The sequence below is a fragment of the Astatotilapia calliptera genome, chromosome 20 (genome assembly GCF_900246225.1).
Source record: "Astatotilapia calliptera chromosome 20, fAstCal1.2, whole genome shotgun sequence".
Taxonomy (NCBI): domain Eukaryota; kingdom Metazoa; phylum Chordata; class Actinopteri; order Cichliformes; family Cichlidae; genus Astatotilapia; species Astatotilapia calliptera.
Genome location: NC_039321.1, coordinates 20,348,484 through 20,369,910, shown reverse-complemented (window position 1 = coordinate 20,369,910; position 21,427 = coordinate 20,348,484). Strand labels below are relative to the sequence as shown.

Here is a 21,427-nt window from a genome sequence, read left to right as displayed (position 1 = left end):
GCTTATTCACTCGTACATGAAGGGCAGGTAGCGATGTTCTCTGTCCGCAAAATCGAAATACACATAGAGACCAGGTGTGTTTTCATTCATAAGCACAATGTACTAACAGTGAGTGTGTGTCATCCTTCACAGCGGGTCACACTCTGGAGCTGTTGGAGCCGCTGGTGAAATTCCAAGTCGGTCTGAAGAAACTCAACCTGCACGAGGAGGAGCACGTGCTGCTGATGGCCATCTGCCTGCTCTCCCCAGGTACTGCCGCTGCTGTTTGTGTGTTCGTCCGTGCCTTCATTGTCTTGGAGTATTTCCAGCTGAGCCATGGTTTAAAGATTGAGAATAGAGATTAGAGATGGTTAGTGGTTCGTTTCACTACTAACAACACCGTATCATCAAAGTGTGAACAGCATGGCGCAGGGTGTGTGTCGCATTCTCTTTCCGACCTAGATTCCTCCTATAGTTGTGTGCTGCCAGTAACACAAGAAAAAGCTTTTCCTGGAAGACCAAATGTGCTGTTCAGTACATTAAAGCATGAGGTTACAAAACAGTGTGGGAAGCAGAAGTTTGCATGCTGTAAATGACAAGTTTGAACCAGTGAATGAACATTAGGAGTATCAAATCCCTGAATCACAGAAAGAATCTGTCAAGCAGCAGGGTCATTTGTAGAGAGAATGTACACCATTTCAAAAACAGTTTGTTTTGTTTTCCTTGAGACTCGAGAGCCTCAGGGACACACTATTTGTATCAAAGCAACAGCACTTAGAAAGTAGCCGCAGTTAGAAATTAAATTCTTTGAGGGAGGGAAAAAAATCATTAGTTCTGTCCTTGTTCTCTGTTGCTATTATGTTGAAAGTAATCCAATATAAACTTGTTATCTACACATCTTTAGTTACAGTACACACTCTGTGGTGCAGATTTCTAAGCACACAGAAAAGAAAAAGGTTCAAAATATATTTATCCAGTAATAAGAAAGACTAACAGTGACAGACGTGTGATCAAGACCCAGAACATCCCATCACCATGGCCCTTACACGTCTCAGACACTAACTGATAGCAGACAGTGTTCTTTTTATAAACCTGTTCATATACAATACTGTGCAATACTGTGAGGTCTCAAGGCAAGCTTTCTTTCCTATTTTTTTTTTAAATTTCCTTTATAGTCGTTTCTGATGATTAAGGACCTTGAAGTGCACTTTATACATTTTTTGTTCTTTACTTCTTTGCTTTAAACATATTGAGTCCCCCTGCTGGTGATGCAGCTTCTGCATGTGTGTCCATTTCATGTTTTAAAGAGGCAAAGTGTGAAATGGACTCGACGTACCGGCGTGTCTATTACATGTTTTGCCGTGATACTGGGTTGATGGGTAATATCTTCTGATGAATCACTTTGTTGGTGCTAGAATTATGTAGGCCTTTTTTATGCTTGAATGCTTGATAGGTCATTATGATTGGGTTAACTATCAAACTTACAAGAAAATGTGAGGGATGGCTCAAAACTTTTGCACAACATTTTATACAAAGCAGGTAAATGTTTTCTGTTAGAGCAGCAACATTGTTGTACAATCTATGAAAAAACTGTTTATAGTTCAATTTGAAATGCACACTAGACAGCTGATGCATTTTTCTTGAAGAGACAGTAAGAGCGTCTGTGCGTCAGCTGTCTCTGCTGAGTGCAGGGAGGATATTACAGAGTGAAGATAACAGCAAACATTCCTGAAAAGAGACATTCTCCCACGTCATTAATCACGTCTTGTACACGTGTATATAAAGATCCTAAAGTCTGAGTCAAGCATGAGGAGCATATTTAACACAGAAATGAGACAGAAGTAATAATAATGATAATAATGGATTGCATTTATATAGCGCTTTTCGGCAACAGTGTTAAGTAATTGATATGATAATTACATAAATTTTATGATCAAATCAAACTTTTTATTAACAGGGAGCATGATACCAGCCTACATGTCTGTAGGCTGGTAGCATTACTACTTAACATTTAAATTCAGTATTTTCAAAAACAAAACAATTAAATGTTCTGAAATATGTTTTCTTTCTCGTTCCATCCACCCACACCTCCCGTCTCCAATCTCACCCTGCTGCTCCCTCTTTAATTTTCTCTGTGCTTCTGTCTGATTATGCCTTTCCGTCCACGCCCCCACCTCGTTTGTTGTGTGACCTTGCTCACGATGGGCTATACTCTCCACTCCCTCCACCCTCTTTGTTCTCCCATGTCAGATCGTCCCGGTGTCCAAGACCATGCCCGCATCGAGCAGCTCCAGGACGACCTGTCCGAAGTGCTGCAGGCCTACATCCGAGTCAACCACCCAGGTGGACGTCTGCTCTACGCCAAGATGATCCAGAAGCTGGCTGACCTGCGCAGCCTGAACGAGGAGCACTCCAAGCAGTACCGCTCGCTCTCCTTCCAGCCCGAGCACAGCATGCAGCTGACCCCGCTGGTGCTGGAAGTGTTTGGCAGCGAGGTGTCATAGCGGTGGAGGAGGCCTGGGTGGATGCATTCACACGCTCGTAACACAGAGGATGAGTAACCAACCCCTGCTGCCTTTTCCCCAAGAACGCCACTGCCCTCATAAAAACCTGGGCATGTGGGAGAAAGATGGATATTCTGACAGGTAGACAGTAATCTTCACCTCTTCATCATCTCTTCATCCTCCTAACCTCAAGCTACAAGACTCAGACAACTGGACCTCTGGATTTACAAAAATGAAACACACTAAACAGGTTCTTGCTTTCTGTTGCACTTGGATAATCAGATTTTATTTTTGCTTCTGGATTTGCAAACACTGTACAGAATCAGATTTCATTAGATCACTCAGATATCCAGACTCTTTGACATCCTGGTCCTCTCTCCATCCCCAAACTCCAAAAATCACCCCTTTATCATGATGGCCTTTCCTCAAAAACTACTAGATTCCTGCCGCTTTTCCTGCAGTGGGATGGACACAAATGTCTCATCCTCTTTGTAACATTGCTCCATGTTCACGCCATTGCCACAATACACAGGAGCAAATGCACAGATTTACTTTCATTACCCATGCTGGGTGATAAACTCGGTTTAGATAGCTATTAACTCTTGTTGGTTTACAGTTTTCAAAAGCAAAGACATCCAAATATATTAAATATCAGAAGCCATCGGCAAGCTTACAGTAATCTCATAGAAATACAAAGTGAGAGTGGAGCAGGCGTGTTTCCCTGTGAATCTGTGCATGTAGTCTCAGATAGTGTAATAGACTGAAGAAGGACATTTAAGTAGGAAAGCGTCAGGATGGGAATGGTGGGAAGGAAGGAGGAAACGAGGTTGGATAAATGGAGGCAGGTGCTACAGATGATGGAATTCCTTTTTCACAGGACAAAAAGGAATTTAGTAAAAAAGAATGTATGTATAAAGCTATATAAATATAAATGATACGTATAAGCTGACATATATGGGAAAACATGGTTGCTTCCATGGAAGCAAATAGTTCTGACTATTGTACTATGTAGAGGATTTGAAGGCCTCTCCTCTGTTGTGTGTGTGTGTGTGTGTGTGTGTGTGTGTGTGTGTGTGTGTGTGTGTGTGTGTGTGTGTGTGTGTGTGTGTGTGTGTGTGTGTGTGTGTATAGGGCATATTTCAAAAGGCAATTACACACACACACTGAGAAGCGTGTGAGGAATCCTTTTATTTGCGAGATACGTGTACAGAGAGGGAGAATATTGATGGACCACTGGGGGGGGGGTGTACAGGCTCTGACTGAGGGTCTAGTGCAGGGAAGCATTTTGGACCTGTGAAGTTTGTAGAGTGACATACGCAAACACAACTTCATGTTGCATGGATAGTGACTATCCAAAAGTATTTGTTCAGCTGGTTAGATTGCTGCTAAGACAGAGCTGCGTAGTTGGAGAGAAACCAGCTACCAGCTGTTGCCTCAGGGAAAAGTTTGTCTGATCATATTGTGTACTTGGTGTTTACGATGTGTGCGGCGTAAGCGTACAATCATGAGTCCGAGATTGTTTTTGAAGCTCTAGGCATCACTGTGATTTCTAATCATACTAAATAACAGCAGGAGGAAGCTAAAAGAGGGACTTTTTGAAATAATAGTTAATGCGAGACTTTGTTTTCTAAGCTTATCTGATCAAAGAAATTACATTAGAGGTCATAATTAATACATTTCAAATGCAGACTCATTGGTGTGAAAGTATCTGCCTTAGCTTTAGTTTGTCTGATTGTTTTTTTCCCCCAAAGTCAGAAAAGTAGCAATATACAGTAGTTTAATGTTGTGAATGAAATCCTGAAGATGCTCTTAGTAGCAGAGTAGCGATACAACGCACGAGAAAGATTTTCTTTATTTGTAAAAAGGTAAACTCAAGCCTCATATCTTTTTATCACATTTGTATAATTTTAACACCAGCCACATAAGCGAGGTTTAGAATGTTAATTTTCAACATCACTACATATCATACATCACATTTCTGTTGACACAGTGTTTGCTCACCCTCATGCAGACCTGGACCACCCCCTTGTGGACAAACTTTGTAAATACCACTTGCTAATTCTGTACATATTTAGAGTTTAACGTAGGATAATATAGGAAGAGAATTCACTTGTTAATGGCGAGATGCTCTGCTATATGCAATTAGGAGTTGAACTCTTATGTTTTATTCTGCTAGAACGGACAGACATGGCAGTTCTGGACAGGTTGCTGAGCTGTTTCAGGGAGAACCAGAGAAGACTGCTGGCTTTTTTTCTTTTTGACATTAAGTGGAAAGAAATGTACCTGTTTTATATGAGTAAAACACCACCACAGCTAAATGAATTCCTACTGAATTGGCCAATATAGTCCCAAATAGTGGACAAACATCAATGAGACTTCGAAAAAATATGTTTTATAATTACAAACACTTCATATGATTAAACATTCCCAGTGGCATTTGTTTTTGAGCATTCCATCTACACAGTATACACACAGTTGGTGTAAGCATCCTAACACACTGGCGGCCTTTGAAACATGCCCAACAGCTCAGTAACTTCTCGCTAGTAAATGTCTTCTCTGTCCATTTCAGGCTTATGGATGTATGTCTTTTTCTCTCTCCTTCTAAAGTCAATCGATAAGCTTCTGACAATTATACAGTATATTCATAATCTTTTCATTTTGGTGAACATCTGATTTTATTTACTGATTTAATTTTGTTCCTTTCAAGACTGTCACTTGTATAGCGTGTCAGAGTTTGCCGTCTTGCTGGCGCTTGGCTTGCTGCGCTGCAGTGTCGTTTTAGTGAAGCAAAGATGAGCAAAGCGGACTCCTGGAGCCGTTTTCCAAGAACAAGCTTCTTCTTCCCTTTTTTTCCCCCTGATATCAAGTGAGTGAAGATGGAATAGCTTTTTCTTAACTCACATAGTGGCTTCATCCTCACATACGGGGAAGGGAAGGAACACTGACACTGATTTTTGTTAATGGAAGGAAAGAAGTCAGTGTCGCTGTTTTCCACCTGGAGCTGTACCATTTTTTTGTGAACGGAGAGGCAGTCCCCAACTCTGTATAGAAAAACAAAAACATCTCCTTCTTCAAACCCTAAACTAACACTGCCTCAACTGACTTTCACAGGACTTAACCAACGCAAACTGTTGCAGCTACAGCATGGGCGTGCCTCTTTTTTCATCAACCATCTAACCACCTCAATAACCAGTTACAGCAGGATTACTCTTCATAGCTTTAACTCAGCAGCGAGTCAAGCTCTACTTTGGAAAACTGTGGTGCACCAAGGGCTGATGGGAGTGTAAGTTTTAGGGGCCACAACTGCTGTGGAATTGTACAGGTCGCTCAAATGTGGAGATGACAACCGAGAATGGCTCCTCTGTCCGGCTCGACCCAGGAAACCTTTGGAGTGGACCTCTAGAAGACTGTGTAGAATCTGTATAGAGGATTAAAGGAGATAAAAGACTTTAAAAAGAGAATTGCCACAGATGTGCAGACTTAGTGACACACTGTGACACTGACTGACTGATACGTCGCCTGTTAAAATCCAAAGCGGGATGTTACCTTTGTCACTGCTCTGCGTCTCGCATCGCAGCTGTTTAAATTCAGATTTGTTTTGTTTTGTTTTAAAGTAATCGTCATTTGCTAAAGAACAGTTGTTGACAGACTTTTTACAGTTACATCTACATCATCTGTTTCAAAAGAAATGAAGGAGAGGGTGATGGTGCGAGAGTCTGCTCACTTGTAAGGATTCCCTATTTAACTTTGCTATGCTGCTGCTGGATGCTGACTCCTCTCTGGAGAAGCCCTACTTGCCATTATTAATGTATATATTTAGGGTTAAACATGAAACATCTGGCTTATACATTTTAACCTAATAGTTGTAGCTGATGCTAGAGGCCGTTAGCGTTCAAAAGAATCCAAACAATGCACAAGTCTCTCGCACCATTACCCCTCCACCCTTCAACCCAGGTCAGCAGCTCCACCTCGGTAGCCTTACTTACAGCAACCTCACTCAGCTGGAAACATTTAACAGATACCTCAGTAATGTACAGGACAACTTTTCACAATAGCCTTCAAGGGAACCAAACATAAACTCATACCACAGATGTACTCAGCACACACCAATACAAACACACACACTACAACTCTCTCCTCAGCAACCTTTGCAGTGTTCATAAGATATACAGGAAACTAGTTGCCAATTGTTGTAAAAAGGTTGTTAGGTAGAATCCTGTTGTGAGTAGGCCAGTGGATCCCAATGTTTCTCAGTGTTAACTTTCACACTCTCGTTTTTTTTCTCTTTACTCACTTGCTGTCATCACTGCTTTGCTCTCTTTTTTCTTCGGACTTTGTCGTCTCTCTGTCTCTGTAAACGGACGACGCACCGCTAAGCTTTAGCAGTGCGTTTAGCCAAACATACTACCTCTCCCTTCTGCACATAAATTTATAAATATATATATTTTTGTCGCAGCATGATTGTGCTTAATATAAAACATCCATTTTTACGTTAACACTAATTTAGAAGTTTTTTGGTGTATATGTACAGTATATTCCTTTTTTTATCTCTTTTTTAAAAAAAATGCTGGATGATATCTATTTTTTTTTTTACTTCAAATTTCTATATAAAATTTTAAACTCACTTAAATCCGAGGCCTCTTTAGCTCCACTTTCTCACCTAAGTGTGTAGATGCATGTTAAAAATGATGCATGAAAGTGAGGCTACATTCAGAGCAGCAGAAAGTGCCAGAATTCTTTTGGATTCTTTTTATGTGTCTCAAAGAGCAGATTTATGTTTTTTAAATTATTATAATTATTATTATTGTTTTACCCAGGAGAGAAAAAAACCCCATTTGTTTAGGTAAATATCTAAATGAGCAACTTATTGGTGGAACAGACATAATTTTGATGAAACAGTAACTTTACAAAGTCCCCTTTACCAAGCAGAAGAGTTGACTCGATAGGTGAAGTTTTGTAGACTGAAGCATCGTATAACAGAACTTTGAAATGACTGAGAGGTAGAGCCTGACTGATTTATTGGCAAGGCGATATTATTGGACTATATTTGCTATTTTTTGTTATCTGCATTTTTAATTGAAAATAGAAATGGAAAGAAGAGACAGAAGAAACACCCTTCAGCCATGTTGCGAACGGTGATATTACATAGTTTTTCCACCAGAGGGCACTTGGCACAAACAACAAGTGGATGATCTGAGGTGAGCTGGATAGAAGGTGAACAAGTGAATAAATAACTACACATAACAAATGTTCAGGAAAGTTGTATGTATCGTGCATACGAAACAAAAATAATCAGCCGATATTTTGGATTATTGGATTTTCATACCACTCGATTTTAGAATCGACCTTGAATATCCTGTATCAGTCAGGCTCTACTGCGAGGTTTGCGGGACCTAAAAACAGTTTATAAAAATTCTGAAGAGAGATGTGTCATAAACTCAGCAAAATAATAGTGACAAGTTTAACATTTATGGAAGTTCATTTTCTTGCTTTCATGAAGCAAGTTAGACGTTTGATTGATACCACTTTGGCTCGGTGCAAATATTAAGCGGCGACTTTGTTTCTGTAACAAGATGTAAAGTTATATAAGCTCCATATTTTACCTCCACCCATACAAACGTTGCTGTTAAAGTGGACCTGTTATGTTTTCCCTATTTGTTTGGGGGGTGGAGCTTGGTATCATTTATATATATATACTTATGATGGAAGCTACTCATATTAAATATGGCTGAAGCTTCAAATAATGAATGGCTTATGTACAAGTAATCACTGTGAGCCAAAACCTCAACTCTGTTTTTATACTCCTAGATCTGTATGATGCCTTTGGTCTTGGTGTAAGCTTCACCTAGTTGCTGTACACACTATGTGTGTGTATGAGGGGCAACCAATCAGAAGAAAGTTAGCTTAGGGGGAGGGTTCCCTTAGAGGAAAGGAATGTTTCGAACAGGATGAGCTGTGGCGCTGCACCAAGGACAAGTATAAGCTAAAAGAAGGGATGTTCTTTTTTTATCCTTGAATCATGCCAACTACTCAGTACAGACCAACAATAAAAATATGGGGCTGGAAATAAACATCACAGGTCCACTTTAAGGTAACTGTCTCCAGGATGTAGCTTTATATTAGGCATACAGACATGAGAGTGGTATGAATCTCATTTATACCATTACAAGAAAGCAAGCATCACGCTGCCCCAACAATTCATTTAAACAACAAAGTCACAGAAGGCAAAGGTAAAGTTGAGAGCAGTTAATCAAAGACAAAGCAGGGACAAAATACAAATGAGTGATTTTAAATCAAAACATACTTGACAAACTTGAGTTTCATGAGGCTAATTGATTGCATGTCAAAATAGAGATGGTTCATTATGAGCAGTCAGGAATCGAGTCTCATGGGTTGTTGTATGAAAGTAGCATAAAGCCAGAGAACCTAAGTGCAAACTTTACAAAGAAACCAAAAGAATCTGAGCTCTGCGAAACAAGAGGAAGCTGGTCCCACTTGAGTCTGCTCGTCAGTTAATCAAAATAATACGCTAACAGATGTTTGTCTCTACTGACCCACTGCTGTTGATGAATTCATCCCACACAGTCAGAAACCTCTCAGTCAAACTTATGTAAATGTTGTCAGCTTCAGCTCAGATAATGAGAAATGCAGTTCGACTTTGACAACTTTGTTTTCCCCCTAACATTCAAAATGTAAAAAAATAACTCCCACCACAGTGACCCTCGGACAGCTTTGTTTTCCCGTTACTGTGTGCGTGTGTTTTCTTTTTCTCTAGTGCCCTTCAGTTGTCTGATAAGCTTTTACAACATTGGGATCCTATTTTAGATACAGTAACAGTTTTGGGTTCTTTTGCATCAAAGTATCACGCACCTGCACCAGCCCAGCACTTCTGCCTTCTTCTAACTCTGAATGCTTCACCTATGTGCTGCTCTCACTTAGCTTTCAAATTAAAGCAGGCCTTTAGAAATATATGATATGAATGACTTAGCGAGACTTCACTGTGGCATTCTAGAAATTAATGGGTCATGTTTCAGCTCACAGCATGTGCTTTTGGTTTTCTAAGGTTCATTTAGCACCCTCATCTGTTGCTGATGGAAATCCTTTGGGAGATGCTTCATTCAATTTGCCTCCTGATTGACGTCATATAGTGTCCTTAAAACTATTATTAGGAGGATTAGTCTTAGTTTACACTTAAACGAGCTGTATTCTGAACAACAGGCTGTGACTCATATGATTCATATGTTGCCTGTGTTTGAACCTAAGGAGAGCGGACAGATAGAAAGCCAGCTTTTCTGTTGTCTAACAGATGGATTTCACTCTAAACAGATTGTCATCTGTTGCATTTCTTTGCTACCTCTTTCAATATGCGCTTACACAGACACACACACACTGAAAACGCTGCACTCAAAGGTCAACATGCACCCATTTGTAACTGACTGTAAGAAGACAGTGAACACATGACACACACTCAAACACACGCACACTTGTGCCCACTTCTTTTCCCTCACCAGCAGTTTTTTGCCAATGATGCACTTGTGTTTTTGTCTCCAAATGCTCTGCAAAACATATGTTTAAAAACATTTTTTTTAAAAATTAGTCATCAAGTTTTATTTTTTTAAAACCTGTAATCTCCATAGTAAGACCTGGGCTAGCCAGGTGCTTAGAAGTGAGTAGGTTTTTCATTCATCTGTATAGAAAGATTCATGTCTTTAAAAATACGAGAGAAAAGAAACATAAATGCACATATATCTCAGCTCAGTTGTACCTTGGTGTGCCTAGAACCCACAGCCTTATTTTGGGACAATATCAGGGGTTTTAACCAGAATACACGATGTTCTGTAGAGGACAGTTGAGTTTTATCGAGTAGCCCTCCCCAACCCTCCCTTTATTTCCACAATCGGTTTTACGATGTGCATGTGGAAGGTGCGCATCCTCCACAGGGTGTGCTATGTCAGTGTTTCAGCTAGTTGTGATACTTTATTTATTCCCCTTTCAGACGACACTTTAGAGTTAAAGCAAACAGAAAAACAAGCAAGAAAAAAAACATTTTGGAGTCTGATTTAATTTTTTTAAATCTAATTTGGCTCGATTAAAAGTCTTTTTAAAGGGTTTCCAGTAGATAACGATCTATTATGTAGGTCTGTGTATTTCTTGTAGAATAAAAATAAAAGTTGAAGTAATAATTGATCTCACCAGAGTCCCAAAATAAGTACTTTTGCTTTCACACATGCACACCACCATGCAGTAAAACTCAGCAGATCTCAGTGCTTTGAGCAGAAATTTGTCTTTTTCAGAATACACAATTGCCAGGGCGCTGCTGTTGATGGCACCATCAATAGCCTTACGTAAAGACAGATAGTGTTATACATACATGAACTAATGTCTCTGTGTGGTATGAATCACCACCTTTTATTTTGTTTTTTGCTCTTTTCTATTTGCTCTTCTCTTTGAAGTTGATCCATTGTACTTTGGTTAAATGCATTGTATTTAGTAAAATACTGATGATGTTTTGGGGAAATCACACAAATAAAACAGCTGTACATAGTGACGCAAAACAGCCCTCGTGTCCTCGCTTCTTTGTGTCGTGCTGTAGAAGAAAACATCGCTTATTTCTAACTTAATGCTGATAAATGAAAACTTTTTTTTTTTTCCTAGAAATACATCAGTTTTCACATTTTTAAAAAAATTTGGAACAGCATAATTCAAATTCCTTTTACCTCAGTTAGATTTTTCCATCATTGTGGAAAAAAAACCTGCAAAGTTAAAATGCTATTTGTTTTTTTTAAAGGCACAAATTAGTCCCTGCATGTCATCAGAGAACATGTATGGGGTGATACTTTAAGGCACATATGCAAGTTTCTTCTAAGTTAACTGATTTTACTATAATCACCAGAGGCCCCCAGACTTTCCATTTATTTTTAATAATCCACTTAATTACAGTCACTTATACTCAAAGTGAAATAAATCGACAAACGAGCTTGCAAAGCTCTTCTGCGTCCACTGCTCATTGAGAAATATGGAACTATTTAATGAGCAATATTTTTTTTCCATGAGTGAAGTTTGTTGATATTCTGTCATTTTATCCTCCACTTGATGTTGGGGGAAATAAGTGAATTAATTAAAATAATTGTATTTAATTTAATTGTGGGACTGCCTCGTTTATTACCACATGGCTGTACACTTCTTTGGCCGGTAGAGGGCGCAAATATGCTGCTGTAGTCCTGAGCGGCTGATAGACTCATCGAAGTGGGTCATTCCGTATGTGGAAATAATCATACCGAATATAGAACAATATTCCGATTTCACGTCTCCGAAAAAGTCAAAGGATCATTAAATTTAATGTATTTCAGCTACTTTTTCTTCCATTTTCCTTTCAGCTTTTGGACACTTTCACATCTTCACCTACATCCTGATTAGTGACAGCCGCAGTGAGAAGCTGCCTTCCATTTTCTTAACGTGCATTAAAGATGCGCATGATTTATTTTTTTTAATCAAGTACCGTTACATGTCTTTGTCACCTCAGAGTGGTGACCAAATTGCTGCTGTCCCCAAACATGACCACTTTCATTTTTTCCGTGTTAGACTTTCATCTGCACAGCGCCATTCCTCGTGACTGATCTGTGTTACGTTCACTTCTCTCCCTGACGGATTGCCTTATCTAATGATAAGACAGCAGCTGTGGCACGATGAAAGGAAGAAGGGCAGTAGATGTAAGGAACAAGATAGATAGGGCTTCCCACTCAGCGAGAGCCGGGAGGCTCATTTTAAGTTTCTCTTTGATCATAAACGTATTCGCCCCTCTTGTGACAAACTCCACCCAACCACGATGAAACAAATGCTGTAGTTTATTGCCAGCCTCTGCACGACCAAGGTGAGCATGAGCAGGATGCTTTGGCCTGCCTGTGATGACAGTCATCCAGACCTCATTAGGACAGTCTCATTCCATGTGACCCTCCGGGAACGACGAGCAGTGCTGTGCGATACCGCACATTTTGATAGCAGTCTGATTCCAAGTAAATGCTGGGCCAATATTACCAGTACCGATACTTTTAACCTATAAAGGCAGCTTATGTAGGGGGGAGCAGTGTGTCATGATTTATTAGATTAATCATCATGAATTTGCAAAATCTGAACACATTTCATTGAAAATTAAATCTTTATCACTTAGGTTTTCCAGAAAAATGAATACATCAAAACACACCTTTTGAGCTTTTTATTTATCTTGAAATTGGTATGTAAATGTGCCGCTATCTCTAAAGCACTTTGGGTCAACCTCTGTTGTTTATGTGCTATAGACTATAGATAAAATAGACGTGACAGTCAACACAAAAAAGGTTCAGATATTTTTCATAGTGCCTTTCAGGAGTATCTGAACAGCTGAGACACATTTTTTCTAAACACTGCATTCCTCTGGCTTTTAAACCCCAAAACACGCCGCGCCAAAAACTGGTCCACCCCAAGGATTGAGTGGACCAGTTTTTGGCAGAGTAATATAGTGTACGCTGTTAAGTGCCAGGAGGATTGCCATGATTTCTACATCGAGAAAACCAAACAACCTCTGGTGAAGTAGATGGATGATGGAGAAGAGCTGGTCAGGCCAGGACTCTGCAATCACACCAAACCAGTGGACACTCCTTCACTGATGAGGATGTACACATGCTGGACAGGGAGGAACACTGGTCTGAATTGAGGAGATCTTTCACCATCTTTGCAGCCATTCCCCAACTCTCTGTGAATGGTACTTAAGGCCACCGATCATTGGGCTTTGGTCGATGATCAGTAGTTGATGATCAATAGTCATGTCAATTGGCGTATTAATGATCCAAAAACTGACCTCACAGCCCTACTCTTTATAACGTTGGGGAAACCTGGAGTCAGCTGAGACTGAAGAAGTCACTTGGATGAGTGACAAAATGTTTCTCCCACTGAAAACTGAGCATAGAGGCTAGAAACACAACACTGATCCTATCACGCTAGTATCGATCCAATACCAGTACCAGTATTGGCACTGATATTATTTTTGGCTCGATCCACCCACCTCGAATGAGAACAACTGCTGGCTGAGCAGTTGAGATCCTAAAAGCTAAGCTCTTTAAACTGAATCACTCTCATGACAAAAATGAGGAAAGGCTTTTTTTATGACAGCTGTCTGCTTAATCTGGTATTTGTCTTTGTTTATGTTAATGACACAGCTCCCAGTGGCTGAATGATTGTGTTCTCAGCCTTGAAATAAACTCACAGCGAAGCCGCCACGAATGCTTCCACCATGTTTGCGCTCATTGCGGTTTTCATAATAACGGCTTCTCCCATATTAAGTTCTCCGCTGGACCGCTAACCAGATGCTAATAGCTCACTCTGTAGAGTGTTGATTGACTATTATCTCGCCGGCTTTCATGGCTCATGTGAAGAGAGCTGCAGTTTATGGATGAGTCTGAGAAGCCAGGCGTCTCAAGTGTTTCTACAGTCACATTCCTGCATAATTGCTGCACATAGCCGTGTTGGGAAAGAGTCATGATACACAGAGAGACATGCCATGGCACGAACACACACACACTGTGTTATTGGTATCCCTGCTGAGCTTCGTTAGTCACATCCTGCACATGGTGACGTGTCCAGATGCTCTTTACTGGAATGTCAGAGAATGTTGTAATACTGCAATGAATCAGTACTCAAAAAAAAAGAAAAGTAGAACTTGTTTAAAACTGGAGAGTCTTTTTTTTTTTCTTTTGTCAGGGGGTCTTTTGCAAAGCAGATTATACAGATTGTTATTTGTGGCTCTGAGTTGGTGTGTGCAGAACCAACTTAAAATAAATGACATTCATCATAATAAAGCAGCTTGTCACTGAGCACACAGGGAGTCCTCCACAGATGGTTTTAATCATTTGAAGTAGAGTTCAAAAGCAGTAAAAGCACTAAGTCAGACTGTCCATACACACAAAATGAAAATTCAGTGTGTTTTCATGTTGACAATAAGAAAGGAGATATAGTAGAAATCACTGGCTGCAAATCATGGAGCATATATAAAACACACACACATACATATATACATACATATATATATATATATATATATATATATATATATATATATGTATGTATATATAATATAAATATATATATATATATATTATTTATATTATATATATATATATATATATATATATATATATATATATATATATATATATATATATATACACAAAGCAAAAAACAAAAAGAAGAAAATATTGGCTCCATTCATCTGTCCAGCCCCAGAAGGGAGTCACCTCCAGTATTTCTTACATGTCTCATTTTCACATCCCCATTGTGCCGTGCTGTGCAGCTTTTCCCAGAGGAGGAGGAGTGTTTTACTGAATAAGATTCTTGTTTCTCCGGCCAAATGTCCGACATTCACAGCTGTCGCAGCAGACAAATGCACAAGAGGTCGAGCCTTATTATGACTTTTATATTTACGCCTCATGTTTCTCACAGTTTCTCAGGCCCCTAATTTGCATGACCTTGCACTTTTAAATATTAAATTTAACACACCACGACCGCCCAGGTGTGTGAGCTCTAAAGATTTCGTTCCTCGTGCTGCTTTTACAGTTTTAACCAGCTGGTTCATTTCAGTAAGTGAGCAAAATAAGAAGAGTTTAATTAGTTGATAGTTAGCAAGTCCTTTATTTTCCCTGTACTATCCCTTTATCTGAGTGAAGTTGTGGCTTGAGAGGAAGACGAGTTAAAATGAAAGACTTGTCATCTGATTTGATTTGTAGCTACTTGAGGGCAGCAGAAGCAACTGAGCAGCGAAAACCTTTATTCTTGCAAACATAAGATTTCTTTATGTCTTCCCTCCAAGGACTTGCTTGCACTTGCTTGTCATTTTTAAAGTGGTCTTGAGCGCTAGTTCTTGAGGCTTTCTGAATGTTTTCATTCGGACATTGGCTTCTTTTTCATTCACGTTCAGTTCCGTCCTTGTACCTGATCATTTTCCAAGGAACGCTTTTCATTCGTTAAGCCACTTCACGCTGATTTTAAGTGATGAATAGTGTTCCATCTACACTAAAGAGACAACTTACCAAAGAGTCCATTTTAAGTAGACTCTTTGTTAATAGCTGCCTGATGCAAAAACATATCATGTGTTTCTCTAGATGAATCTACACCACTGATTGTGTCATTCCTCTCAACAGACTATGCAGGTTCCTTGATTTCAACTGGCACTTCTCAAATGATTTTCTTCATACCTATGTGACAGATACTTCAGGATTCATATTTACAATGATCTGTGCTCCTCCTTTCTGGGGTTACACTCAATCCTTGGTGTAATTCCTTTATATATGCTACCCCTGGCCGTCTACTAAACAGCTTCAAAGACATCTCCTGCCATTGCACTGCGGTACTTTTCTGTTCGGCCAAACAGCCTCAGCAGGCTCTCCTATCCTGGTGAATCTTTCACTGGCATTAGATGTCTTCAAATTTCCTCCATCTCGAGCAAGGCTGAGCTCCGTGACAGCTTATCAATAAAGTTATTACACTGGTCTTGTCATGCTTTGGGGCAGCAGCCCACATGCTGATATTGCAGTAAAAGCTTACCAGGATAGAGAAACACACAACAGAACACTATCAGTCATGGATTGGCCTTTGAACTTTGATTAGCTTTCAAGAAGCCTGGAGAACTATTCCTGCAGACTACTTAAAGACATTACAGCAGGGGTGTCCAACTCCAGGCCTCGAGTGCCCATGTCCTGCAGGTTTTAGACGTGTCATTGATCCAACACAGCTGATTCAAATGGCTATATGACCTCCTCAAAATTGCCTTGAAGTTGAACTCCAGAGGCCTGGTAATGAACTAATCATTTGATTCAGGTGTGTTGACCCAGGGTGATATCTAAAACCTGCAGGACACCGGCCCTTGAGGCCTGGAGTTCCTCCATCCCTGTATTACAGGAAGAATAAAGGGGGTCATACCAAATACTGACGTTCAACCTCATTTGATTTGTGTAAATTCTGTTTTTAACATCTATACTGAACTGTATTTCCCTGTATGTTTGCACAATTCAATAAATCGCTGCACCTGTTTCCCATTTTGATCACTTGACTTCACATAGTATACAGTGAACAGGGAAAAATCCCACTTTGAGTTGAAAGCACCGGCAGTTTTTGTGTGGGGGGTCTTCTTCTTTTTTTTTTTTTTTTGCCTGTCCCATTTGGTTCTTTAGCCGTCAGAATTGTTGTCTGAAGACCAACAAGGATACCCAATGGATTTACTTTGCCAAATGGATCATCGTGGCATTACCGTATTGGTCCATTTGATCGACCTTTATTGTTATTATTTATTTTATTTTATTTTCAGTTGTTACAGATGGGACAGACATGACTGAGGGATAGGAAAGGGAGAAAGAAAGATGAAGGAAAAGAAAAACAGAAGGGAAGAGGGACAGTGAGAAAGGGCACTTAAAAAGAGAAAGAAGAAAAAAAATCTCCTGGATCACCTGTTGAGAGAAAAAGAAGAGAAAACAAGCAAAAAAAAAACAGAGCAACATACTAAACAGAACACCATCACGTTAATCTAGCTAAGTGTAAACAGCAGTAAATACTAAATATTGAATGTTGTTGTGTAGCACGCAGGACCGACAGCGCACAGTGTGCTTGGAAATAGCAGCCAATAGAGGTGTAGTTTATGTCTATGAACAGTGAACACCCGTGTGCACACCTGTGTGCACACCTGTGTGGACACCTGTGGGGATGAGCGCGCTTGTATTCAAAAGGTTTCCCCATGTAACGGTCTGCTAGAGGATGTAGAGAGCCATAGCCCCGTCCCCCAGGGCATGAAGCAGGCATGGAGGAGATCCAGGCTCCAGACATCCAGAGGCCCCAGAGTGCGAGAGCCCAAGGAGGACCACCGGAGGGGCATCCATGCCACCCTCCTGGGAAGAGCTGAGGAGAGCCCCAGATGAGGGGTCACCCAGTAGCCACGGAGCAGAAGCCAGAGGGGGCTGCAGTGGCGTGCCCGCCGGCTCTGCTGGCAGCCAGCTGTGCCAGAGTGAACCGAGCCGCAGGCCCAGAGGCCGGAGGCCCAGAGGGCCCCCTTTGCCCCGGAAGAGGCCTGACCGAGCAACAGGCACCAGGCCCCGCCAAGTAGTCTCCGGGAGTGAGCTGGTACATATCTGAGCACCCAGCCCCGGACACCAAGAACCACCAATGCACCGACCCCTGAAGGCATCAGTTGTGTGTGTGAGTGTGGTGAGGGGAGATAGGCCTTTGGAGGGCCTGAGAGTTCCCAGAGAGGTGGAGTGTAAGACCCGACCTGACATATAAACACAGACAAACAGGCACACGCAGACACAAACATGCATTCCCACCCTCATGCACACATATACAAATACTCAGCACTCACCCAACGTAGGGATAGACATACATGGACACTTTACACACAATCACACTCCCCAAACAAATTCTATACCCCAGGTCCAGATACCCTCGCCCCTGGAGGGGGAAACGGCACCTAGACCAAGGAGATGTTACCCTGTCCCCCGGGGTGGAGGCAAGCAGACCGCCCCAGGCTCTGCAGCAGCAGGTAGGCCCCACATCCCAGATCCCAATCGGACGGCCAACACCTCCTTCCAGCCCCCCTGCCCCGATGGCCAGCAGAGAACAGGGGTGTGTGAAGACTCCAAACCTCCCTCCTCTCGCTCATGTGTAGTGTTGCTGCGTGTTGTTCTAAGGTGCATTTAAAACATGGCAGAGCATGGTGCTGCTGCCAGAGAGCAGCAGGTGTTAGCACGTGTGTGGGGGGTGTTCTTCCTCACGCTCACCGTGGCTGCATGTTTCGATTTCATGATAAAGCTGCAGACTGGATCTGTCATCCACTGCATGTTGGTCTGAGGAAGAGTTTCAGCCAAGTGTTCAGCCAAGTGTTGCAAATGTGAAACAAAGTTTTGAAGGCTGGCTTTTTTCCCCCCTTTTCTTTCTTTCTTTTTCTTTTTTTTTTGGAGAGGGGGAATGAAAAAATTATTTAACTAAATATAAGAAAGAGGAAGGAGGGAGAGAAAGAGATGTGTCGGGTGAAAACAAGAGGGTGGGGTGTTTAAAATGAGAAGGATCGCGGGGTTACAGAAAGAGGCTGCGGTAACGCTGCTGACGCACATGTGAAACACGGAGGGGAGGGAGGGTTGGAAAGGAATCTCTGGCTGGGATCACCAAAACCTCGAGACGAGGTCAGAAAGCCACTGGCGACATGATGAACACACACACACACACACACTAGAGTCCGAGCAGCACTAATAATAACAGATCTAATAGTAGTTTAATGGGTGATAATCAGTGATCGTTTAAAACCACGTGGAGCACAGGAAAACGGGGGTGAAACCTCTTCTGCGCACACTTTATAATGTGTGGGATATTTAACAGTGTGTGTGGGTGGGTTGGAGATATCATTTTTAAAACATTTTGTTGTATCGCTGTTGTTATTTCCCACTTCTGGGACAGTCCTCTGTCCCTGTCCTCTGTGTGTTTACCGACTCTGACATTAACCAGTGTGTTGCACGCTTAGTTTGTGTGTTGGCTTTTTGTATAGCTGTGTTTAACACTCACACATGCAGTTTAATGTCAACTGCAGGTTGTGATAATCATGTGCGCGCTGTAGTTTGTCTGTCTGCAGATGCGTGCGTGCACGTATATGAATATGAATTCATTTTATATTGCACGGGTATGTTAATAAGTACATCCAGAGGCAGAAAAGTCACCGTTGGTATGTATGCGGGGTACATGTGTGCGCGTGTGGTTGCACGCTTATGTGCGTGTATGTTCTGGCCAGTCGGAGCGTGGGAATGTGGTGAAGGATTTCTGTGGTATTTTTAATGTTTGTTATTAAATATTACCACAAGGGACTAGGACCAAACCCCAGACACTCCTCTTCTTCTCTTCCTCGTCCTTCTCTCCCTCTACTCCTCCTCCTCCTCCTCCGAATAACAATGAAACCAAAGCGACTCACCACTTGGTTTAAATAAATCTGACACTTATGGAAACAAAATCCTGACCAGACTCTGGAAGGGGTAAAAAGTCAAAATAACCATGGTAACACAAGAAGGCAAAACTACTTAGAAGTAAAGCAAAACTATAAAAAAAAAAGAAAAACAAAGTGACACCCAGCAGCAGGTGGAGACGTTATTATGGGATATGGGGAACAACAGGTCAGCTCAGTCATAAACCATCTCTTTTTTCTGAATTCCCAGATTTTAAGCAGTGATGTTGGCTGAGTGTGTTTCCATTCTCCTCACATCACAAATAACAGTAAGTTCCAAGTTAATGGACCCAGTTAACCTAACATACCCTTACCTAATTAAAAAAGAAAGAAAGAAAATTACAATATCTTTGTATACTTTGATAACTTGATCAATTTTTCAAATGTATTGCTGTCCAGGGCTGGGGGCAGCTGACCTGGAAGTGTCGGTCCTGCAGGTCTTGAAATGGCTCCTTGAATGTCTCTCCAAAAAGAGGCACTGAGGTTAAAATTACCAACCTAAATTAAACTCCAAAAATCCCACCTGGCAGTGATCAAATCGCAGACGTTAATGTGGAGTCCAGAAACCTGGACAGCTGAACTCATTCATTTAATATTGCTCACTCAGAAAAATCAAGTTACTCCTAGTGCTCTCCACTCACAATGAACACGACCCCTACAAACTAAGAAAACAAAAGTTAGTGAACTGTACTTAGTTTTTCTAAGGAAGAGAGTTTGCATCATTTTTTTAAAGCAATGACAACAACATGAAATTTTACAAAATCAAACCTAAATCTTAAATCTAAACTCTCAAATTGACCTTTTATAGAACCTTATCACTCTGATGGTGTAAAACTCCACTGAGTTCTCACAAGGGTACTTTGTGAACCAATGCCCTGCATGTAGCATGTTTAGGGTGCGTCTATGAAGTTCACAATTTTGTAGTTTAGTACCTACTTTTGATGATTTATTTATTTATTTAGGTCAATTCATTTGTCATTATGATTGTTTTCTATCTCTTTATGGCTGTTTTGCTTCACATTTTGATTGAATTATGGGTCTCGGGGTCTCAGCTGATAAGACCAGACAAATGTTCTTCTTCCTCTTCTTCTTCTTGCTTCTTTAAATTTTGTGGTGAATGTTTTCCTATGTTCCGTGACGTGAACTTGGACTTGCTTCAGTTGTTTGAATTTGGAGTTGTCGGAGTCAAAGTTGACTGAAAAGTCATACGGTGTTGACGTGTTGGTCTGGAAACAGGAGAGCAGAGCAGCTTTTATACCGATAAGAAGAGTAAACAGTGTGAGCGATTATCAGATCCTCCCATCTTTGCAAATTTGATCTTTCCAACCTCGGTGTCAAACTGGACTGGATGCATTTTTTTGTACTGGAAATGTCAAGACTAATTTTTCCTGTTTAAAAAAAAAATCCTCTGCACAAAAAAAATGTTCCCCATCAACGCTACAGACAGACCCCATTCAAAGCTGACATAAAGATCTGTTTAAACGTATTTAACTCTCCTTTTCGCTGTTTGAAACATGTGCTACGAGAGGCTCTGTTTGTTCAGAAAGAAAAGTTCAAGCCTTGGGTGGAGCAGACAGATGGATGGATTCAGTGCATACAGTAAACATCTTTTTTTACTTACCAAATGCAGACCTCATTATTTTCCTCCAGCTGAGCATTTTTTCATCTTTAAACTCTCACACCATCGAAACTCGCCCCTCCAGAGACTCTTTCCTGTCGACCATCCCGACAGGGCGGTATTCGTGTCTCTTTGGTAGAGCACGAGGCTTATTTCCTATCAAAGGCAGATATAGTGCAGATCAGAGGTCATATAAACAGGAATTCCAAAGTACACAACAGGAACGCCTATTTTTAGTTGAATCTGATGACTTACATTTCTTTCTTCTTGTTTTCCAGAAATGGGGGATGAAAATCTTCCAGTGACATGAGACAACCTTTCTTT

General features: G+C 40.9%; 1 protein-coding gene across 2 annotated transcripts in view; it reads left to right on the top strand.

Annotated features, from left to right (window-relative positions):
• LOC113012800 (vitamin D3 receptor A) overlaps window positions 1-3,564 on the top strand; it is a 75,374-nt gene extending 71,810 nt beyond the window's left edge. For both annotated transcript variants that reach the window (XM_026153118.1, XM_026153119.1), the window contains 2 exons: window positions 133-249; window positions 2,230-3,564. In XM_026153118.1, coding sequence (XP_026008903.1) covers window positions 133-249; window positions 2,230-2,483 — 371 coding nt within the window. In that variant the 3' untranslated portion in view covers window positions 2,484-3,564. The remainder of the gene's footprint in view (window positions 1-132; window positions 250-2,229) is intronic.
• The last annotated feature ends 17,863 nt before the right edge of the window (window positions 3,565-21,427 follow it).